General features: G+C 41.7%; 2 protein-coding genes across 3 annotated transcripts in view; one reads left to right on the plus strand and one right to left on the minus strand.

Annotated features, from left to right (window-relative positions):
• Nucleotides 1–18,656, plus strand: part of LOC308293581 (desmocollin 2-like protein) — a 53,905-nt gene that overhangs the window by 16,669 nt on the left and 18,580 nt on the right. For both annotated transcript variants that reach the window (XM_080736169.1, XM_080736170.1), the window contains exons 7-8: nucleotides 4,629–4,814; nucleotides 17,143–17,396. In XM_080736169.1, the coding sequence (XP_080592295.1) occupies nucleotides 4,629–4,814; nucleotides 17,143–17,396 (440 nt within the window). The remainder of the gene's footprint in view (nucleotides 1–4,628; nucleotides 4,815–17,142; nucleotides 17,397–18,656) is intronic.
• On the minus strand, nucleotides 12,506–14,220 carry LOC308297539 (large ribosomal subunit protein mL40-like; the record flags this gene model as incomplete). The annotated part of the gene is made up of 2 exons (XM_080740991.1): nucleotides 12,506–12,733; nucleotides 13,849–14,220. The coding sequence occupies 2 exons, from the start codon at nucleotides 14,218–14,220 to the stop codon at nucleotides 12,506–12,508; spliced, it is 600 nt and encodes a 199-aa protein (XP_080597117.1).

The raw sequence follows: 18,656 nt of genomic DNA on the forward strand, positions 1-18,656 counted from the left end.
CTCGTCCCTTCATGTTAGACGAAATTGTCAATGTATGTAAGTCTTAGTTTTAGTCATCATAGCTTTGTTTTTAATTACTTTTCGTTAAAAAAAATGTAGTCAACCACTAAATGGAAATGGGCATTCCATAAGGATCTTTTTTCTGATAAATTTTCTATGTACTTATATTAGTGGTCATGTAGGTCTGCTATCTTCTGGCACACAACTCCGTTGTACAACAGACATCAGGCTTCTCTCTACGCAGACAAAGATGATCCTTTGTGTATCCGAGGACAGTTTGTCTCGTGTCGACATTCCATCTGTCAAGGTGACGAGGCCGGAACAGAAGTTGTTTCTCTGTTGAACTTCTCTGCCGAAACTGTCTTATCTGAACTCCCATCAGAACAGGATATTGTATAGATCAAATATGTCATAATGTCATTTTTCATGACACCTCTGCTGAGACATTCTATAGGCCTTTAAATACCTGATTAATCCTCCCTCGGGTAGAGAGAGAGAGAGCTGCTACACACTTGACCTGCTAACTTAAACACTTTCTTTTACTTTTTTCTTTTCTTTATTTTTTTTCTTTTCTTCGCTAGCATTCTTCTCTACACCAAACATCACCGAAAATAGCAGATCTAGCAGAAGCTCACTCATCTGCTATTCTTGCCAAATGTTCATCCATAGGGATGCTAGGGTTCATGTAGATATATCTACTGTTTGAAGCTTTTTTTTTTAAAATCAATTCCCGAAAATAGCAGAATAGTTTTTAGAAAGAAATTAAAATAAAGGGTTTCCACCCAACAGCAACGATATGTGTTTGTCACAAAATCTCAACGCACACATGGACTTGTCATGGAGTGCTTTGACACTTTCTCAGTTTCTCAGGCTTTCCTAGTTGCTTTACATTTTGGTCAAGTAACGAAAACATGAGAACAAATGACCACGGAACTGTAGGTCTGCAAGGTAGTCAGTAGGCAGCCAGGTCAGTCGCTAGCATCAACCGATGCAGAGGGTTGCAGGAAGGGGTACAAGGGAGAGTGAAGAGCTGCTGCATGATAGTGGACCGTAGCACGATTCTGGTCCCGGAAAAGAAGCGCTGTGATTAGCCAGAGGCACTTGGGGGTGACGCTTCATCCCCAAACATTATGAGGAGGTGGGATCTGACTCTGAGGTGAATCTTCAGATTACGGCAGAGAATTGGGTGTGTGAATCTGCAGGTCTTTCAGTGTCAGACTGTCAGTTCCGTTGCTTGGTGTGAGGTCGTCGGGTCTGTTCTCTAGTTCCCAGGTTGTCACTGCCTGCAGACTGTGACATGGGGGAGAATAAGGTCACACACGGCACCACCACACCTTTATTTTTACTATCACCGCCGAAAGCTCTGCAGTGTAAACAGCAGAGATTAGAGAAGATTAAACTATCTAATGGCCTTGTCAGTAGGTTGTAACTGCACAGCGCCTTCTGACTACTACTATAGGCAGGTGCTTGTTGCTTTATGACTGGATTCCAGACCCTGCCCTGTACAAATTCCTCCTATTGTTCCGACAATGTGTTCAGAAACACTTAATACCACACACACACACACACACACACACACACACACACACACACACACACACACACACACACACACACACACACACACACACACACACACACACACACACACACACACACACACACACACACACACACACACACACACACACCACCAACCCCCACACACACTTCTCAGTCACTCCCATAACCGTTAGAAGCATGGGTCTTCTTCTTTTCTTTTTTGTTTTGACATGAACCACTTGAACCCCTTGAATTCCTATTCTGGAGGGAATGTACATGTGTGGTGTGTGGTGTAGGGTGAGAAAAGAGAAGGACAAGTGAAGAGACAACGGCCAACTTTACTGATTATGAGGCTGTACTAAGGGGTGGCAGTGGCTCAGGAGTTGCCGTTTTTTTGAGCATGGAGGATTCCCGAAGTGTTCCCAGTTCGATCCCAGGCTCCCCCAGAGTTAGTGTCGAAGTGTCCTTGAGCAAGACTCTGCCATCGGCGTATGAATGTGTGTGTGTGAATGGGTGAATGTAAAAGTGCACAATCATTGTAAAGTGCCTTAGATAAAGGTGCTGTTAATGCACCATTTATGGGGCGTTTAAGTGAATCCGACATATTGATGTAAAAGATAATATAACAAAACAAAACAAAAAACGCTAAAAACGGCAAATGATTATGCTTGTTCAAACAAGCATCTATGAAATCTATGAAAACATGTAATCTGCAACATCATTTTATAGAATAATATATAGTGATAGTGTCTGCTTCTTATCTCTCTCAGCTAAGGGGACCTTGGAATGGAAAACCTTAAAAAAAAAAAAAAAAAAATGAAAAACATGTTCACATTGGCAATCTTATTGAAAGATTTTCAAAGAATAATCTGCTGGGTTAGTACTTTCTTAACTCTATAAATAAAGCTCTAAAACGAAAAAGGCATTTATCATACAGTATCAATGCTTTTATGCTCGGCAGCTTATTAATCATTGTTTTAACCATAATATCTTAGGGACTGTGTTTGTTGTTTTTATATGATTTGTGTATTGTTATTTACTATTTGTATTGCGCTTGTATAGAAATGCTCTTCTCATTCTGCCTTGGTAGAATGACAATATGTTGAATGGAAGTGAAGCTAATCTCAATCTGGGAACCTACTGAGATGAATTCTGTCTTGAGAGTTGTTTGACCCGATAACAAAGTGGTTCAAAGTTACACCGGTATAATTTAATTCAGGGGTCTTCAACAGGGGGCCCGGGACCCCTAGGGGGTCCTCAGAGTTACTACAGGGGGTCCTCCAAATCTTTGTGTGACAGAAGCTTTTTTTCTCCTTTAACCACTTGAACCCTAGCGTCCATATTCTGAGAACTTTAGCCAAAAATAGCAGATCTACAAGCTCACAACGCCTCACGCTGCGAGGCGTTGTGAGCTTGTAGATCGGCTATTATCGGCAAATAGGTTTGGTGTAGAGGGGGAAAGGTACAAGTTAAAGCACAGAGTGAAAGGTTAAGTTTATTAAAGGGCCACTTCAGTTATTTTTTGTGTTCAATCTGTGTTTTTAGATATTTTAGTATTTCAGCATGACTAGTGATGCATTTTGCATCATCAGTGATGCGTTTTGCATCACTAGTACATGCTGAAATACTAAAATATCTAAAAAACAGATTGAACACAAAAAATAACTCAGGATTGTGTTGATCGTGTCCCAAACAACAATAAAATAAGATCGGGTTGTCCCAGAGGTGAAGTGGCCCTTTAAGTATTGACGGTTCAAGTGGTTAAATATCTGAAAATACTAATTGACATGAATCCAAAATACACTGATGATTGTGCTGTCAAACGATGAAACTATATGGGATCTATGGGTTGTCGGGGTCCCTGCTTCATGTCTCTCTCAACTAAGGGGTCCTTGGCCTGAAAACGTTGAAGACCCCTGATTTAATTTGTTCTTGAAACCAGTGAAGCCTCCTTTAACCTTTATCCTCATGAATGACCTTGACGGTGTTGATAATCAGCAGCTACAGTAAAACACTTCAGAGTCCAGACAGAAGCACAGCTGCTGAGGTGACCTGGCCAGCAGAGCAGGAAGTGAACGCTGAATGAAGGGAAATCACACTTCCTGTCAGAGCAGGAAGCGTGTTGGACAGGACATTGAATCCGGTGGTTCTCAAAGTGCGGTCCAGGGGACCCACAGGGGTCCTTGAGGGGGTTCCAGGGGATCCCCAGCAAAATAGCATTAGTCAAAAAAAATGAAAAGTTTTGAAATACAATCTTCAGTGCTTAATTTGAGGGGGAGCAAGAAGGAACAAGCTCCCTAACCTCTTTGATTGGATCCGGCACCGACAGTATTTGATTGGATCCAGGACCTTCCCTGTCATTCAAAATAGTGCCGTTTGGTCATGTGCCAAATGTCGCTACTAATGTTATACTGGGTCTGTACATTTAGGTAACCTATCTGGCACCTATTCACTGACAAATTAGGCACTGACAATCTTCAATTATGGGGTCATTGGAACACAGTCTTTACAGATATGAACTTTCCTTTAAACTGTATTATTGCTGTTGTCTCCAGTTCAAGGCCGCAATAGAAAAGAACAAAGCAGTTTAAACTGTATTATTGCTGTTGTTTCCAGTACAAGGCCACGATAGAAAAGAACAAAGCAGTTTAAACTGTATTGCTGTTGTCTCCAGTACAAGGCTACCACAGAAGAGAATAAAGCAGTTTAAACTGTATTGTTGTTGTCTCCAGTACAAGGCCACCATAGAAGAAAACAAAGCAGTTTAAACTGTATTGTTGTTGTTGTCTCCAGTACAAGGCACCACAGAAAAGAACAAAGCAGTTTAACCCAGTGAAAAATAGCAGATCTGCTATTTTTGAAAAAGTCCTGAAAATGTGTGCAAATCTTAGAATATGTATTTTCAAAGCGAACGTAGTCTCTCAAGAACAGACTAACTGAGCTCCAGTTAAGTGAAAAGAACTTGGTGCCGCGCTGTGTATCTCGCTGTATATCTGCTATTTTTCAATAGTTAAAGCATAAAATAATGATACACAATAATGTGTACCCGTTCTAAATGGGTTAAACTGTATTGTTGTTGTCTCCAGTACAAGGCCACCATAGAAGAGAACACAGCGGAGGTGCTGGTGCTCAGGATCCCGGTGGACGACAGGGACCAGGAGCACACCAAGAACTGGATCGCCAGGTTCTCCATCACCGAGGGCAACGCCGGCGGACACTTCAGGATCGACGCCGACCCCGAGACCAACGAGGGCCTGCTGTACGTGGTCAAGGTGAGGCACGCAGACACTACGACGCAATTCTAGCCTTGCATAGCCAGACAATATCACTGCGTGGATATTAGTCTGGTTCTTCTCAGTGTTTTTTATTTTTCCAAGGGTGGTTACAAAAAGATTCAAACTGACTCTATTGGTTAGACCTACAACCAATTAGAGTAGCACAAAGATCATACACCCGCCCTATATTTGCATACTGCGCCCTGGTTGGTATAAAAAGAGAAAAAAAAAGAGAAGCGCTGTAGGGATCAGTTGGCTCTAAGAGACAGGAGGTGCTCTTTGGTGATACAGGTCTTCGTCATGATCCTGGCGAAGACCTAGCAGGTCGAAACGTGTTGGTCAACTTGTTGCCTTGCTCAGAAAATAAATCATATTTTTTCACTTGATGGAGTGCCTTGGAGTCCCTTTCTCTGTAAGTCTGCTTTCTACACCATTGGAATCTAGCAGTACTTCTTTGAAATATTTTTTGTTCATATGGGCCCTGGTTGGTGTCAGTGTTCTTTTTTTTTCTCCAAGGGGCGGTTGCAAAAAGATTCAAACCTACAACCAATCATAGTAGTGCAAAGGTGATAGGCCCGCCCTACAGTTGCATACTGGGCCTGTTGGTTTCTCACAACCTAAAGCCTGCCTACATTTGCATACTGCGCCCCTGGTTGGTCCCTCACGTGTGAGCTGTGAAATATTTGAACAACTGAGAAAGGCAATTTTTCTTTGCAATGGCAGATTCATCTGGCTACGCAATTCCAATTCTATTTGGGTGTTCACAGGAGATAAAAAAAGGTTTTAAAAGTGTGTACAGTATGTTTCTTCAAGGGTAAGCTGAAAAAAAAAAAGAATAAGAGATGCAAGCACTGAAAAAAAGTGGAGGAGCGGAAGTAAAGATTTTATACTATAAAACAGCCAACATGTTTTGACAACATATTACAATTGCTTTGCAAATCCACCAAAGAATGTGGTTCCAATCTTAGATAGCAGATATAATTTTCCATGTGGTGGTTTATGGTGTTCAAACCAATCTGGATTAAGAAAAAGAAAATCTGATTTGGTCTGCCAGTTTGAACATATTCATAACAGAAGGCTACACTAACCCAGTAAACCCACAATGATCTGCCACAAGAAGTCTTTTATCAGGCATTATAGGCAACCATGTGCGTCCTCTCTAATCTGTGTGGTTCCACACATAAAGGGGAAGAGGGGCATGATATTTGTTTTGCTGGTTAGATAACTCTTAACTGTCATTAATCAAACTTACACTATGTCAGTGGGATATACTGTACTGCTGCAGACACACCCAAAACCATGAGGGATTAGACTCCACAGTATGTGAGAAATCTACTGTATCTCTGAGTCTGCACTGAAGGGACGTTTCATTGGAGCTGCGTATCCCAACGTTTTCTGGATCAGGTTCCCATCAGCTCGTTGTTTCGAGCGGCCACTAGGCCGAATCGCGGGTGAGCGCTAACCTGCCGTTGCAGATGAACGCTAACCTGCCGACACTGGTGAGCGCTAACCTGCCGACGCAGGTGAACGCTAACCTGGTGAATAAGCCTAAACCTTAACCCTAAACGGAGTGACCTACTGGGGATTCGAAACAGCGGGACATTGAAATATCGAGATTTTGCCCATGGCCCTGTCAGTGTTTATATCATTGTAAAAAGATTGCGAGGAAAGTGATCCAAACTATATCGTTTACGGCTATCGTTGTGTTGTGGACGCTACCATCCACATAAGTTGAGAGTGGTTTTTAAATTAATATCTTTATCTTTTTAAAAATATTCCCGGCCGTGTCTGGTGGGAATGGCGCTTTAGACAGCCACAGGATGTGGTGCCTGCTCCACTGACCTCTCACACACGTGTGTGGATGCACGCGCGTGTGTGTGGGGGTGTGTTTAGTTTACACGGCTAAGCGAGAAAAGCTGGTCAACTCTCTCTGGGATTAATAACGTCTCACAAAACCAACAAAAAGTAATCTTGCACCACGCTCACATCTCCGCTTATTAATGTGGAACGGATGGATGGCACGTGTGTGTGTGTGTGTGTGTGTGGGTGGGTGTGTGTTTGTCTGTGTGTGTGTGTGCGTGCATGTGTGTGTGTGTGTGTGCGCGTGTGTGTGTCTGTGTGTCCACATTGACCTGTGAATGTGAGTTCACTTGTGCTTGTGTGCGTGCGTGTGTGTGCGTGCGTGTGTGTACGTGCCTATGCTAATATGCCACCAGGGTGATAAGGCGTGAGTGGTGGTATTATTAGCCTCTCTGACAGCATTGTGTTATGTGGGTGTTAAGAACTATGACAGCGGATGAAACTCTATAATCATGACAACACATTATAGTTCCTCTCAGCCCTGAGGGCTTAGCGGACAAACCTTTCCACTAACGTCGTTCCCATTACGTTTCACCGTTTACCTGATGCTTGTTTTTATCCAGAGAGACTTGTGATGATGATGATGATGAGTAAGAGAGTGTTTTTTATAATTCAGCCGGAGGACATTTATGGCAGCGAGCTACAGTATAATACAACACGCTGGGGACAGTCACACTGTAATCGCTACAGTTTTCATTTAACCCATTAAGACTGGGAATTATTTTATACTTTAGCTATTTTTGAAAAATCATGTTTTTTTTTGCGTGTGTGCAAATCTTTGAATATATATTTTTTATTTGCAACTCAAATATTTGCTTCTAGGGAGTCCCTGGAACAACATATTTTGAGATGGAGGTCCGCGGCCAAATACATGTAATTTTGGGTGGTCCTTGTCATGAAAAAGTTTGAGAACCGCTGATTTATAAGATATTTATAGAATCGGGTCAAAACTATTCTAAGACTTGCACAAGATGTTCAAAATTTTTCAAAAATAGCAGATCTACAAGCTTGTATATCTGCCGTTTTTCAATAGCTATAAAGCATAAAATGATGGTTAAAGTGATAATGCGTAATACTGTGTTCCCGATCTAGACGGCTTAAGTCCTGAGTTGTTTACCTGGACAGGAGGAGGGTCACTGAACAACACTTTCTCCTCGGCGGTGACATTTTGTGGGAAATGAACAGCATTCAGCCCTCAGGGAGCAGAGGAGGGAGGATGGAATGAATAACTCAAGTCAAGGCAGAGAGAACAAAGCCATGGCACACAACTATCCTGCTGCACCAGAGTACCGGTATATGCACACCATCAGGGGCGTCGCACCAAATTCTGGGCCCTGGGTACAAGGATTCACTGTGGGCCCCCCATGACTGTTCTTCATAGGGGGAGGGGGTTTAACCCATTTAGACACATTATTACGCATTATTTTGTGCTTGGAATATTTCAAAAAAAGATTTTTTGAAAATCCTATGTTTCTATGTCAGTGGTGCTCAAACCTTTTCATGTGAAGGACCCCCAAAATGATATGTATTTGGTCACAGACCCCCATCTCAAAATATTTCGTTCCAGGGACCCCCCAGAAGCAAAATTTTTGTTACAAATGTTTGCTTAAAAAATACATATATTCAAAGATTTGCACACATTTTCACAACTTTTCAAAAATAGCACATCTACAAGCTCGCAGCGTGGCACTCTGTGCCACACTGTAAGCTTGTATATCTGCTATTTTCAATAGCTAAAGTATAAAATAGTTAAGGCCCCTTCACCTTGGGCCCTAGCAACTCAGTGCCACTCCCCCCGTGTGACGCCCCTGCACAAAATATAGCAGATCTGTGAAAACTCAACGAGCAATGCCAAGTTTATACTTGGCATTACATCGTATAACTGTATGGTGTTCTAATTCTGCATTCACACTGGCAGCCATAAAATATCATCAGGTAGAAGCCTCATTATGTCCAAAACTGTTACTGTTCAGGATTCAAATTCAAAAGTATCAAAGGTAGCAGATCTACAAGCTCAAAACAAGCTTGCAGATCTGCTAATTGTGTGTGACGCTGTAGTATGATCAATTGCAGCTTTTACAACAAGGGTTCATATTTTAGATAGTCATTAGAGAAAAGAAAAGATGAGTGTTAAAACGTTTTCATTTAAATTTGTTCTATCATTTTAGTGATTTTAACGATTTTGGTTTGCATGCATGCCCCCAGGTTGGGGTAGAGTTTTTAGACACAATAAGCCCATTCCCAATTTGCACGGCAATCTTTCATGGGTAGATGTGACTTATGGGGGCTGGTGTAAATAGTAACAAAGGAATGGCTTATTGTGTCTAAAAAGACACTCTAATTGCAATCTAAAATATGAACCCTTGTTGTAAAAAAGTTGTCCTTTAAATGATGAAAAAGAAAAACACTAAAAGTTAGAATATGGAGATAAGAGGTTTCTGCCCAACAATCTAAAGCTACAAAGTGACGCAGCATAATCTGTTGCCGAGTCACTGTTTGAGTGTTGATCAAAATGCTTGTTCAGCTCAAACATGCGTCTACAGACAGAGAACCATACCGTTGCTGTCGTGCTTGCCGATCTACCTGTACTATCTTCGCAGTGCAACACTGTAGCGCGATGGAGGATAAATCAGGCTCACGATGGCAGATAAACAAAGCAAACAGGATGAAGCGTAGTATGAAACAATGCAGCTCTGTTAGAAGCTGCTGGGAAGCAGAGAGAGGAACACATTCCTTCTGTCGTCTTTCTCCTCTTGGAGCAAAAACATGAACATTTATATGATCTGCAGCCGGGTTTCCCATAGTGGGTGCCTCGGCACCCTAGGGTGCCATGATGTCAGAATACTTTGATAATGTTATTCATCAATATTCTTAGTAAAACACACCTGATTTGCACTGTACTTGAGTTCTTTTTCCATCACAACACGTCAAAAACGTGACGCGTTGTGAGCTTGTAGATCGGCTATTTTTGGTGGACCTTCCCCCAGAATATATACGGATGCTGGGGTTCAAGTTGTTAAACGTCAAGTATAAAGTTATTTTCAGTCGGTTATGAGTTCTCCATGACATACTGTATGGCCTACCGTATCTCAGGTAAAGTTATTTACAGGGGTGCCCTAAGTCAACCCTTGTCTTCCAGGATGACTGTGGACCACTATGGATATGTTCTTACCTTTCTTACGATTACAATTTACAATGTACTGTAGGCATTTTACAATAAACAAGGTAATATGCAGTACATAGAATGAATAGAGACTGTGTAGTGTCTAGACCAGTGTTGATTTGACAGCAAATGTTGATTTAGTTTTCGTCATAGTTTTTTGAATAAAATGTTTTAGTCATATTTTAGTCATCTGAAATGTTTTAGTTTTAGTCTAGTATTAGTCGACTAAAATATATGTTGACGTGCCTTGATGGCGTCATAGTTCCTGATTTTACACTCGATCGTTTGCATGCTGAAAATAGCAGATCTGAGTGAGTTTGTAGATTTATTTTCAGAGAGTAACACCCAAGTGCAACCAAACATAAAATGACTTGTCTTATCTTTTAGTTCTACTGGATCTCTTCTCCACTGGTCCTATTTCCTGGTCAATCACAGCCCAGTGGAGGCAGGGGATTCTAAGGGTGCATTTCTTTGGTTGCAATGTTTTGACATCATTTCTTTTCTTTTTGGAATTAGTGGCTGCATACAACATTTGGTGTCTATAGATGCTTTTTGGTCCGCAATTGGTGAGACATTTGCATTCATAACGCATGTCCCACTGGTGGAAACCCACTGGCATCCACTAAAACAGCTGGCTTTGGTCGTTAGTGGGAAAGGGTACAATGGACTTTAATTCCTGGGACAAATAGCTCTGCAGTAGACATGGATTTATGGTCCTCCTGCTACGAGCGGTAGCGATGGAAACATGACTCCCAGACATTTAGAAGCAAATAAAAAATCAAACCTCGGTTCGAATTGAAGCGGTGGACAGATAAAACTTCTATTCTGAATGTATTTGGAGAGCTGGTATGACAGTTGGTATAATAGGTTTAAAAAATAAAATAGATTAAAACACATACATTAAAATAAGAATTTGTAATTAAATAAATACATAAATAAATATAAAGTGTTTAAATAAGACAGATAAACCCTGAAGGCCAAATTATCATGTGAAGCTTGACCAATCCTCAAAGTATCCATTCATCTGACCGGGAGGGACACCGCACACATATTCTAGATGTACAGGACATATAAAGCCTATTCATTCTGAACTGAAATGACCATATATGGACATGGGACACACATTTTGAAAAAGCCTATTCATTCCGGACTGATATTTTACACGTACGGGACAGGAAAAACCTGTTCATTCTGGCCTGGAGTGACCATATATGGACATAAGGTAACGGACATTCTGTTTTTGAAAAACCCTGTTCATTCTGGACTGAGATCACCATATATGGTAATTAAACAGACATTCTGTTTTTGAAAAAGCCTGTTCATTCTGGACTGAAATGACCATATATGGGCGTGATACACACAAAGCCATTCATTGGAAGCGGTTTCCACCGCTTCAAAAATAAATAAACGTGTTGAATCAAAACATAATGTATGATTGAGCACACACACACACACACACACACACACACACACACACACACACACACACACACACACACACACAAAAAAAAACAGACTACTGTAATCTAATAGTGGATCTAGAAGAACTTAGAACTATTCCCTTTTAAAAAGGAAAACAAAAAAGGACAAACCACTATTTCGTCACAATTTTCCATCGCACGACTGGGTGTCACACTGCTAAAAAACAGCAGATCTACAAGCTCACGACGAGTCACGATGTGATGTGTTGCGAGCTTGTGCATCTGCTATTTAAATAAGTATAGACGTGGCATTACTATGTTTGCGTTTAACATCGTTCTGTTCTGTTTTGTACTGTGGCGGTGGCAGCAGCGCAGTGTGGAACAGTGTTGTTCTGCCTGGAGTGTCTTGAGTTATTCCATCCTTTCCTCTGGCTCCCTGAGGGCTCAGTGTTGTTGCAATGTCACCACCCAGGAGAAAGTGTTGTTTAGTGACCCTCCTGTCCAGGTAAACACAGCACTTATATAAAAACTGTAGTGATTACAGTGACTGTCCCCAGTGTTCAGCTGTAGCTCCCTGTCAGAATGTCCTCCAGCTAAACGATAAAACTCCTACCACCTTTTCACTCACCACAAGTCTCTATGGATGAAACAACTAAACTAAACTAAAACAAGCATCAGGTAAAGTCTAAAACAGTGATTCCCAACTTGTGCCCACGTTGGGGGGCCTTGAGGGTATTGAAAGTGGGCCCCCAAATAATTGCCAAAACACAAGATTGTATTGATATATAATTTAAAAACAAATCAAAGTCAACATCTGTGTATCTATATTTTGATTCAAGTATTGATTGATTGATTGATTGAAGTATTTATTAGAATTTGCATAGGAAAAGGTACAGTTTCATGACAGTACAGTTCACTGGTCAACTAAAAGGATGATCTCATGAATGCTGTGGCTTGTATACATTGAGATCCTTTTTTAAAAACTCAAATAACATTGAATGACGGACAGATTGAATGACAGTACTATGTATGCAGAAGATATCATCGGAGAAAAAAAAACACAATTTGTATAGCAGGGTCAGGGGGAGGATAAGGTTAGGCTAGGTTTATTGTTACCAGTTTCGAGTGGCAGCCGCCTGTAAGTGGCTTTTCAGAGCGGTTTCAAAGGAAGTTAAGGATTTACACTCCTTTAAGGAGTATCTGTGGTTGAGACCTTTGCCCCACCACCACCACTGCCCGTCTCCTCACTGAGTGTAGACCCTGGTGATGTGGTTGTATCTGCCGTCAGGGGCCTGGTGCTGGGCCCTGGGTGCTGTGAAGCAGGGTCCCTGGTGACTGAAGGGGAACAGCAGGGGGTCGGGCTGCAGCGCTGCCCCGTACAGCTGCTCACTCTCCAGCCTCAGCTCCTCCATGGCCTCCCTCTGAGCCTCCAGGGCCAGCTCCATGGCCTGCGTCTCAGCCGCGTGCTGCATCTGCAAAGAGTAGAGAGATACCAATGTCATCATCAATGTCATAAGGCCTTAGAATTATTCAATGCTTTAAATATTGTAGATCTGCTATTTTTGAAAAATCTTGAAAATGTGTGCACCTTTTTCAATATATATTTTTCAAACCAGACTAATGTAACTCAAATCTCTGCTTCTGGGGGGTCCCTGGAACAACATATTTTGAGATGGGGGTCTGCGTCCAAATAAATGTCATCTTGGGGGTCCTTGACATGAAAAAGTTTGAGAACCACTGATTTAGAGCAATGATTTAGAAGTCGGTCAAAGATGGGTCAAAGATATTCAAAGACACATTTTCACGATTTAAAAAAAATAGCAGATCTACAAGCTTGCAGTGCCGCGCTGTGAGCTTGTATATCTGCTATTTTTCAATGGTTAAAGCACAAAACAATGGTTAAAGTGGTTAGAATCCAACGCGACGTCCAGGTATTTGAGGGGTTAAATGTCAAATAGAAATATAGTACAGAATGGATGAATTCAGATCGCTGGTTTTCAACATCGGATCAAGTAGGCTTGACTTTACTACACTTGTTTATTTAAAGAAATTGTTCTATTTGTACACTTACATTTCTTACAGACCCATAAGGGTCCATTTACGGACCCCTTATTCTCAAACCATTAGGGGCCAAGGACCCCCATAACTAACTCTGAGAGTGGTACAAGCAGAATCAAATGGAACCGCAAGGAAGGATCCACTTGGTTCCTCTTGTAACCTCTCAGAGTTATTTAAAGGGATACCGGTAGTTCACCCTCAAAATGCATTTTTTCCCCTAGAGATTACTCACCGCATGGAGACTTTAAGTCATGGACATTTTGTTTTTGCATTCCTAAGCCAATAATTTGAGGATACTCTTTGTGTCTCCATGGGGAACAAAGCAGGCTCTTTGTGCCCCTGCTAGTCATCAAATTATTGGCTTAAAAATGCGAGAAAAAACTAAAAAATATCCATGAATTCAAGTCTCCAAGGCGTGAGGAATCGATAGAAAATCCCTTTAAGTAATGTAACTGCCGACCCCACTTCGAGAACCACTGATTCGGATCAATTCCAACAAAGCTGCGGTAAACAAAGACACCCAACATACCTGTTTGTAACGCGACCACTCCTTAAGCAGCAGTGCTCTGCGCTCTGTCTCCTGGAAGGACAGCAGGGTCGCGGGGCGAACCCTGGTCTCGTCCAGACACTTGGACAGAACCATGAAGTCCTCGATGGGGATCAGCTCGGCAGGAACCTTCTCCAGCTTCTTCAGCTTCTTGCGGAGCCTCTCCCGCGCCAGCAGGTCTCTCCTGGGATCCGCTTTCTTCTTCTTCTTCTTGAGCGGCTCCCCCAGCAGCGCCGCGGACGTCTTCAGCGGCAGCGCCGGCGCGGCGAGCCAGGGACGGTTTTGTGCGACAGCGTCACGGCGCCAGGTTATTCCTCCTGCTCTCAGGAAGCCTGGTGACCGTCTGGATAACATCCTGCATAGAGTCTGTGGTAAAGCCAGAGACATGGTTTTTTCCTATTTACTAGAAGGAACACAAATACAGTACATACTAAGGGAAATTAATCACATTTCATATAATATTGTCCCCTGCTGTCCCCTTGGCCTCTGCCATGTTGTGTCTTCCAGCTGGAAAGAAAAAGAGTTTTGGGTGGTAAAGCTCAGATTGCTGTTGATTGATAGTCAAGGTCAAGGATATAGTCAACGAAAATGTCCTTGTTGACGGTGAGATAACTAATGATCTCGTTAAATCCACCGATGGGGCACTGAACAACCACTTGCAGAGGTCTCTCGATATGACAGATCTTCAATGTCATGGAGAGAGAGAGAGAGAGAGAGAGAGAGAACCGGTATAACTATTATGAGATTGAGCTCCGAGATCGAACTAAGTTCAGTGGGCTGTGTTCGAGTAGTCTATCTTGCCCCGGTGGGGATGCCTATTAGTATGTCATCTCGCTGATGTCAGGATGACTCATACATATCCTAAAATGGAGCTTCCACCACAGCACCTACGTCCAAATATGGTGTACAGTATATAACGCCGTTGCCTGACTCGGTTGAGTCAGCTGGCTCCATATGAAGCTCTGAGCACTCAACCATGTGTGGAATCTTTGGGTCATCCCTTACGTCCAAATATGGAGTCTGTGAGGTCTCTCACTCAGTCTAATCTCTTTAGGAACCGATCTAATGTGATGTAATTTGCTAAATGCCTAAATTGTCAATCGTGGTCGACCCTAGCTGGTTGAAATCAAACAAGTTCTAACATCCTCAGGTGCATATTGGTTTTGAGGTCTATTCCGATTGGCTATGACTGTCTTCCAGTCATAGGCATTGGCCTTACATGCCCTGGGTAGGCAACCCGGCCTGGCGGAGACCTGCGCTCCGAGGAGCACACTTTTCTAGTCATGATTTCATGAGGCATGACCTCATGACCTTAAATGAAATGCAGTGTATTCAGTGGATAGGAACTAGAACAAAGGATGAAACTACTACCCCTGCTGGGGGAATGGGGAAATATGTTTTAAATCAGGGTTATTGCTTTTAAATAGTAAACTTTTAACAACTTGAACTGTTGAGTTGTCAGCTGACACAGTCATTACACTCAAATGCAAGCTTGTTGATTAGACAAGATTGACAGAAAACAAACAGATTTGTTTTCCCTTATGGATGTTTTGAGTAGTAGAAATGTGTTAAGGGCCATTCCCCACTGGGCCAGATAAACAGATACAAAATATCTTTCTCCATTGAAGTGGATGGTAAAATATAGATAAAAAAAAAAAAAAAATCTGTCACAGATATTTTTTTTATCTGTATTTTACCATCCACTTGAATGGAGAAAGATATTTTTATCTGTTTATCTGGCCCTGTGGGAATGGGCATTTAGGGTTAGGGTTAGTGTCTTTTTCTATCTCAGTTTGTGGATCAACTCTTATTGAACCTCAACAAAGCATTTCATTGCATCATGTATTGCCAGTGGTAACCTAATGAATTCTGCAGAGGTTGTTGTACGTGTTCTCTTTGTTTTATTCAATGAGTATTATTATTTTCATTTTTTTATATATTTGTTATCAGAGGATCAATAGATGGCAAAACAGGCAAACTGCAGTATTCAAACACACTAATGCCCAAACAGTTGTGCCTTTATGTTATTATTATTTAGAATGTTAGGTCACAAAATGTGACCCTTTAAATGTTGAAGTCACATGTTAAAGTGAGTCTCTTAATGGGTTAACTAAATCAGTGCTTCTCAAACATTTTCATGTCATATGCATTTGCAGAGTTGTGAGCTTGTAGATCAGCTATTCTCAAACAGCCGGAGTACGTAGACTTACAGTACACTGAGTGGTTAAACCGAATTAACTCATTTTACTGGAGACCCTCTCAAGGACACCCTGGGAATCCCCACTTTGAGGACCACATATCTAAATCAATTACTACATTTTAAGAAAGAAACTCTTGTGAAACCCATATAATAATAGTATAGGCATTCTGTGGTTAAAAAAAGAAGGGAAGGGGGAGGGGGTGAACCTAGGAGGCTATGACAAATCACAACAGAAACTCTTTCAACAGTTTTAGTTTCATAAATATGGTGCTTATAAGATATCAGTCCTGCTAAGAAATCCCAGTGGTGGAAAGTATTCAAAAATGGGTAATGAGCGAGGGACATCATGACGTCTTTACTCTGTTAGTTTTTATGCTAATATCGGCCTGATAATATCGGACCCTACTAAAAACTTGAAACGTGTGAGTTTTCACAGGTCATTTTGCATAATATTCTATATAAAAGCTTATTTGAAGAACTTCTCTTATTTAACCCATTTAGGCCTAGAATTATTGAATGCTTTAACCAGTGAAAAATAGCAGATATACAAGCTCACAGCGCGGCACCGAGTGCCGCGCTGCAAGCTTGTAGATCTGCTATTTTTGATAAAAGTCGTGAAAATGTGTGCAAATCTTTGATGTATTTTCAAAGCAAACGTTTGTAACTCAAATTTTGCCTGTGGGTGGTCCCTGGAACTAATTATTTTGAGATGCAGGTCCGTGGCCAAATCCATATCATTTTGGGGGTCCTTCACATTAAAACATTTGGGAACCACTGACATAGTAGTCTCTCAAGAACAGACTAACCAAGCTCCAGTTAAGTGAAAAGGACCTTTTCTTTGACGATGGCTGGCCAGATTGCTGACATAGAAACACAGGTTTTTCAAAAAATCTTAGAAGGATTCAAAAGACACTTATTAGAATCGGGTCAAAATTCAAATTTTCACTATTTTTCAAAAAATAGCAGATCTACAAGCTCGCAGTGCAGCACTCGGTGCCGCGCTGTGAGCTTGTAGATCTGCTATTTTTCAATAGTTAAAGCATAAAATAATGATACACAAAATGTGTACTCCCCAGCCTCTGGACCACGAGAAGGGCTCGGCGGTGATGCTGAGGGTGACGGCGGAGAACGAGGTCCCCCTGGTGGGCTCCTCCTCGGGGCGCTCCTGGCTGTCCGTGCCCGTGGAGGTGAGCGTGGCCGACGTGGACGAGGGGCCCGAGTTCATCCCGGCCAACCTGCTGATCAAGGTGAAGGAGAACACCCCCAACGGCACGCTGCTGGGGACCTACGCCGCCACGGATCCCGAGACCAGGAGCAGCGCCGGCATGACGTACGTTACAGTATAGCAGTGGTTCTCAGCCTTTCAGGCATGACGTACGTTACAGGATAGCAGTGGTTCTCAACCTTTCAGGCATGACGTACGTTACAGTATAGCAGTGGTTCTCAACCTTTCAGGCATGACGTACGTTACAGGATAGCAGTGGTTCTCAACCTTTCAGGCATGACGTACGTTACAGTATAGCAGTGGTTCTCAACCTTTCAGGCATGACGTACGTTACAGGATAGCAGTGGTTCTCAACCTTTCAGGCCGCGGCCCCCCAAATATTCAAATTTTAACTGGGAACCCCCCCACCCTGAGTTGAGGCATTACAGTCACGGTTCTATTGTGAAAATAGCCGATCTACATGCTCGCGTTGCGAGGCGTTGTGAGCATGTAGATCGGCTATTTTAACAATTCGGCTATTTTCACAATTTCTGCCTCTAATATTTTATGTTTAATTGGTCATTTTAGAAGTATTAAAAAGTCCTTAAATTGTCACTTTAGAAATGTGCATATTCCCTTTATACACTTAAACTTTATCGTGGTTTGTTTACTGTTGAGTGAAAATATCGTGGTTTGTTTACTGTTGAGTGAGCAAACAATGTTGAACATTAAGTTAATCATCTGTGTACCCCCCAAAATAATTTGGGGACCCCCCTGGGGGTCCCGACCCACAGGTTGAGAACCACTGCAGTATAGTGTTGATTTTGACAGCAAACTTTGATTTAGTCGTCTGAAATGTTTTAGTTGTGGTCCAGTTTTAGTCGACTAAATATCCTAATATTTTAGTCGACTAAAAATTCGATTTTGTAAAAAATATTTTGGCAGGCCTTGATGATGTCGAAACTGCTGATTTTACACTTGGTTGCATGCTGAAAATAGCCAATCTACAAGCTCACAACATGACTTGTTGTGAGCTTGTACATCTGCTATTTTCAGAGCGCAACCAATCGTCTTTTAGTTCTACTGGATCTCTTCTCCACTAGTCTCTCCCTAATATGCTAGACCAGATTGTATTTGTTGATGAAATTGGCAGTACATTTTGCCATAGTTTTAGTCATCATAGCTTAGTTTTTAATTTAGTTTTTATCCATTTTTCATCACTAAGTAAAAGTAGCCTATCAATACTGCAATAAAGAAACATACTCTGTTACAAGTAAAATTAGATTGTCTATTTTCAAATGGCTGAAATGTATATAGATAGGGCTGAAGTAGTTGAAAATGTATTTTATCTAAAAATAATAATCAAAAGTAGCTAGTAACTAAACC

Source organism: Nannobrachium achirus (genome assembly GCF_963921795.1).
Source record: "Nannobrachium achirus genome assembly, chromosome: 1".
Classification (NCBI taxonomy): domain Eukaryota; kingdom Metazoa; phylum Chordata; class Actinopteri; order Myctophiformes; family Myctophidae; genus Nannobrachium; species Nannobrachium achirus.